Raw genomic sequence first — 5,785 nt, 5'->3', positions numbered from 1 at the left:
TACGTTTACGTTAGGGTAAGCCAACTAGGTCAAGCATGCACTCAAAATTCCCAATCAAGGTCGCGTCCCATGACTCACCATTTCAGTCATCCTGTTTAGTCCAATTTGAATGGGGGTTGTAATTTAAAAGTGAAAAGGGAAACTTTTCTCAATTTGCTGCTTACTTACGAAAACTAGTCGGAATTGATGTAAGTTATGATGAACTCAAAAAAAAAACTTATGAAATTAAAGAAATACAGATGAACATGGCTCAACTGATCCTGAGTCAACCAACTGGCTTAGTTAGTATGACTGCTGGCATGGGCCTTGGGGGATGGGCCAATTCTCTATTAATGCCTGGCCCACACCCCAAGAATGGGGGTTGTAATTTGTAAACCGTAAAAGGAAACTTGCCTCAATCTTTGCTTATCTATTGTAACAATACATTAATAAAGTAAAATGTGTCCATCACATCACATGGTGTATATAGAAGGATGGCTATGATATGATGAAATAGCGATGTGTTTTGACATTTTGAATTGTTGTAAGTGAATTCCCGTAAAATATAAAAGCAAGACTCGCAAACCAAATTGATTCATGAGACCCACATCTCATACATGACGGATGACGAAGTTGGTAAAAGGTTGGAATGTGTTTTCTTGGAAGACGATCCCAATTCAAACCAAGCGTGGAATAACAACAACAAAAGCCCTTAGAACGCATGTTGGTTTCTATTATGCGCCGAGGGGAACTCAATTAATCAAAACAGTCAAGTGTAAGAAAACCGGTCAACAATGCCCGGCTACCAAAAGGTCTAATATATCCACGTCACCACCGGTCAACAATGCCTGGCTGCCAAATGGTCTATATGTCCACGTAAGCGTTACCCATGTTCGGTCGTCACTACTCATTACTCAGTTCTTACACTGCACAAAGTCTATATATACGTAGTGTAGTATAGCCCCATCCCCAGCACAACAGAGGCAAAATAGTTTGACCGAGTTCTGACTCCGGAGTACATATTGCGTACTACAAACAGGTAGTGATACTGGATTTCGTTAGTTCAAAATTACATGTGATCTCATCAACTGAGAGCATGCAATGTAACACAAAATATCTCCTTTGTTTCAATTCGTAATTAATTTCCTCCCTTTGATCTTTAACCTGTAGGAGGAATGGGTTCACTCGGAGACTACGAAATCAACGGATCACTACAGACTGAGGATTCCATTGTCATCACCAAGTCGGAACCCATCACGGTCCGTCCTGCAACGAAAACTGATGATGATGGGTTTTATTACTTGTCCAATCTGGATATATACGTGAACTTCATTCTTGAGATGCTATTCTGCTTCAAGGCCGACGATGACAGAAGAAGCGGGGGTGTTGTTGGCAGTGATGTATTCAAGAGTGCCTTGTCTAAGGTCTTGGTCCATTATTACCCGCTGGCCGGCGTTCTTACCACCGATTCCGATGGCCGACTAACCGTGGAATGTACCGGAGAAGGGGTGCAGTTTGTTGAGGCGGTAGCTGACTGTGATATTGATGCATTAGGCGACATCAGCAAGCGCGATCCTGCGTTACTAGAGAAGTTTGCTCATGTCTTTCCGGAAGCAACGAGCACCCTACAAGCACCTCTTTTGACTCTTCAGGTAATATATAATTGTTTTAATTAACAAACAAAAGCAGTACTGAGAATCATGAATAACATAATGAAGCAAATTAATGTAAAGTTAATATGGTTTCTGGTCGCCCCATGTGTACACAGGTGACAAGGTTCAGGTGTGGAGGCTTTGTCATTGGAGCAGCATTCAACCATTGCATATCAGATGGAACATCTATGACAGAGTTTGTAAATTCATGGGCTGAAATCGTCCGAGGCGCTGCTTTAACCCAGAAGCCCTTTTTGGACAGAGGAATAATTAGATCAAAACAACCTACAAAGATAGAATTCCCTCACACAGAGTACTCGTTGATAGATGCCCCACCAGGCTCCTTCACTCCCTTCGAAGATCACCAACTGATTTTTAGGTCCTTCTCTTTTACTCCTCAAGAGCTTTCCCATCTTAAGGAAATCGCAATGGCGGACGGCGTCATAAACAAGTGCACCACCTTCACGGTGCTCACAGCGTTGTCATGGCGTGCTCGGACCCAGGCGGTTGGGTTGAGTCCAAACCAAAAGACGATACTTCTCTTTCCCGTGGATTCCCGCTCCAAATTCCAACCTCCATTGCCCAAAGGATACTTTGGCAACGCCATCCTTCTCATGCACTGCGTTTGTAGTGCAGGGGAGTTAATAGAGAAGCCATTGTCCTTTGCCGTCAAATTGATTCAAGAAGCCATCGATTCGGTTACAGACAAGTACCTTAGGTCGTCTATCGACTACTTCGAGGTGCATAAACCTGACTTGACATTCACACCAGCTACATTCCTTATTAGTACGTGGATGAGACTCTCATACGAAGACATAGATTTTGGAGTGGGAGCCCCTACACAAATCGGACCTGTTGTGCTGCCGGAAAATCTAGCTCTCTACCTCCCTCGTGGAAAGGGTGTCACTATGTTATTGGGTTTGCCAGGCCCAGCCATGGATATCTTCCAAGAGCTGATAAAATATTAGGCTAAGTTAGTTTGATCGTTATCCATTGGAACTTGGGAAGAGAGATGTTATCTCTGGTTATTAGTAGTTTCATTACATTAATTGCAATTAATGGATATATATATATATATATATATATATATATATATAATTTTTTTACTTACTTATTTGTGTCTGTTCTTTTGGGAGGAGAGTCGTAAAGTGTCAGATATCAGTTGTCTAAAAGTGTTTATGTCCAACAGATTATGTTGTTATTACTGGAAAATTAACAAAGGTTATTATATTCGATCGATCGTAATAAAATTTATAGAATCTTTCTCCGTAGCTGAGTTGGTAATTAATATATAGAACAGAACACTGATATGTAACGGCTTTCTTGTAAGTTGTAGCATTTCATCAGATAACAAAGTTAAGATGCTTCGCCTGGGTGATCTGATAATGCAGTCCAGATTCAATCCTTTACAGTATTGGACCTTATATGGACCCACCCCAATCGGATCCGGTGGTATTTACTGAATTAGTCAAATTTTCAAGTCTCCAAAGTTGTATAGCTGGGAAAAGGCTATGATGATGATACACAAATAAAACCATTTTTTGGTGATGATGATGAATTTAAAGATTGTTATTGATATTCATAATTCATTGACCATTATTCTGTTTTTCTTTTCAATAGTTAAAAAAAAAACAAGCTAATTAAACAAAGCTCTCTGTGGCACCATAGTACAAAACGGTGTTAACACTGACATGTGAAGGAGAAAACCTTCATAGGGTAAGGGAAACTGTTGGCGTACTGGAAGGAGAGGATTTGGCCGGGGATTAGAGCTCCTCCGTCGTTGACAAGGCAGTTATTATAACCGAGTCGCCAGAATACTTTAGGGTTTATCAATCGAGCAGTGCTGAACCACCTACAGCTGATATGAATGTTGGAGATGTTGCACTCATTGATGCCTACGTTGAGGATATGCACGGTATATGTTGGGATCCCATTCGGAAGTGGGGCCGTTGGGCCTTGATTCACGCCTATGTCTGCTATGGAGCATCTCTTATTCTTACCAATCCGATTTGGAACCTCGTTAGCTACTAGAAAGTAAAAAACATTCAAGAAAATGAGCAGAATTGAATTCAGTACTACTCTGCTGATAAAATGCGAGAGAGAGAGAGAGAGAAAGAGGTTTCGATTGAACTATATATATAAATAAATACCTGTTGACATGAGGAGTAGCTTGCGAGGCAGAGTAGTGCAGTTGTTTGTGGAAGTAGTGATGGGTGTTGGAGTGGCGACGTCCCTAACCAGCCCAGATGTCCGCCGAGGCTCTGCTCCTGCATCAGCATAACCTAAATCACATTACTACATTCTACATATACGGTCCAGACTCCAGATGTAAACATGTACAATCCCAATGTTGCACTCCCACCCATGCATTAATTAATTGCAAGGCGATGGTGTTTGGATGGAGTCAAGTTTAAACACTCCTATATTCCATTTTTGCAGCTACCAAGAAGGATTTTCATGTCTTTTACCGATTATCCTTCTACATGATTGATCATTGATCATGGGAAAAAAGTGGATTCTAGTGTCTTTGTTTTGATGAAAGGAAATAAAAGTTAAATATAAAAAGGCGATTACTTACTAGTTAACAGCAACACCGAAGAACAGACTACAGTCTACAGACACCCAAATGCCAAGAAGTTCCAACTTCGAACCTGATCGTTTATAACGGGACTGTAGCGTATAATTTTAATGGGCGTCATTTACGACCAAAAATACGCAATTACTACATTCATATTTTTCTTTTTTGGCTGGTATATATTTATTCCGTTGTTTTTCTTTTTCTGTTCTGTTGTTAATTAATCCTCTTTATAAGCACTACTCCGGATTCCAGCTGTTCTTTTAATCTTACCTACTAATCTAACTATCTAACAAAAAACCAACGCCTTAACCCTTCTCTTATATATATATATATATAAACTGGTCCTGCCATGTCAGTATAGCTCTCGTTGCAGGAACCCCCTTCTTAAATTTCTATTTTTTTGAATGCTTTATTTTTTTAATTCCACATAATTACCTATTAAACCAATAAGGAAATCACATATACCTAAAATTTCTAACAATCATAAATATTTTCTAATGTTTTGCCAAGTGGCACCACTTCCCCCACTTCCTCTTAAATTGTCTCTAATTCCTATTTATCTCCTAAATTATCTCTAACTCCTATTTATCTCTTAAATTATCTCTAATTTAGTAGAGAGATTCTTTCCTAAACTATCTCTCATTCCTATTTATCCTCTCCCCCATTTTTTATCTATATCTATCTAAACAAAGTTTCAAATAAAAAAATTCAGAACTATTTAAATGTTATAACGAAGTTATATACCAAATTTAAAATATTTATTCAAAACACAAAAAACTAATAGATTTAATAATATTCATATTAGTAATAATTAAATGTCTTTACAAAATTCATCATGAAATTATGTAGTAACAATAAAAATTATAATTTTATGAATTATTCAATTTAAATGTTATTCAAATAATAAGAATTTAACATTAAAAAGTAAAACATTATTTAAATATTTAAATAACTAAAAATATTAAATAAAAAACATTAAAAATAGCTAAATAATATAACAAAATATTTAATATTACGCAATAACATTAAAATAAATAAAATTCAAATAATGAAAATTTTTAAATATTTTACATATTATTTAAATATTTAAATAACAAAATATTTAACATGATAAAATTTTAAATAGTTAAAATAATGAAATTATTTAATAAATTAAAAAAAATCTTAAAAGTAGAAAAATAATTATAATAGAATTCATAATATTCATATTAACAATAATTTAATATTTTACAAAATTAATAACGAATTATGTTATAATAGTACAATTAAAATTTTATGGATTATTAAATTCAATAAATAATTAATATTTTAAGAAATTAAATAACAATATTATTTAAATTAGTAAATAATGTTGTAAATAAATAATTTCACTTATATCAATTAATAATTATAGAAAATAACTATCAACAAAATTATATTTATTAGTAATAAGTTTACAGTAATAGTGTATATTGATTATATATTTATATTTACTATAATTAATATTTATTTTATTTTCAGTAATTATTTATTGTTTTTAATAAATATGCTTTCAATAATTATTTTTAAATTCATTTTTATTTTGTTATTTAATATA

At 35.3% G+C, this 5,785-nt stretch overlaps 1 protein-coding gene across 1 annotated transcript; it reads left to right on the top strand.

Annotated features, from left to right (window-relative positions):
• Positions 1-966: 966 nt before the first annotated feature.
• On the top strand, positions 967-2,813 carry LOC148875079 (omega-hydroxypalmitate O-feruloyl transferase-like). The gene is made up of 3 exons (XM_088966326.1): positions 967-1,018; positions 1,150-1,631; positions 1,748-2,813. Exons 2-3 carry the CDS (start codon positions 1,155-1,157, stop codon positions 2,597-2,599), a joined length of 1,329 nt encoding a protein of 442 aa, XP_088822452.1. The 5' UTR covers positions 967-1,018; positions 1,150-1,154; the 3' UTR covers positions 2,600-2,813.
• The last annotated feature ends 2,972 nt before the right edge of the window (positions 2,814-5,785 follow it).

This window comes from Nelumbo lutea, chromosome 1, assembly GCF_056320005.1.
Source record: "Nelumbo lutea isolate HS-2025 chromosome 1, American lotus-T2T, whole genome shotgun sequence".
NCBI lineage: Eukaryota > Viridiplantae > Streptophyta > Magnoliopsida > Proteales > Nelumbonaceae > Nelumbo > Nelumbo lutea.
Note: the sequence above shows the minus strand (reverse complement) of the source record. Positions and strands in the feature narration are given on the sequence as shown.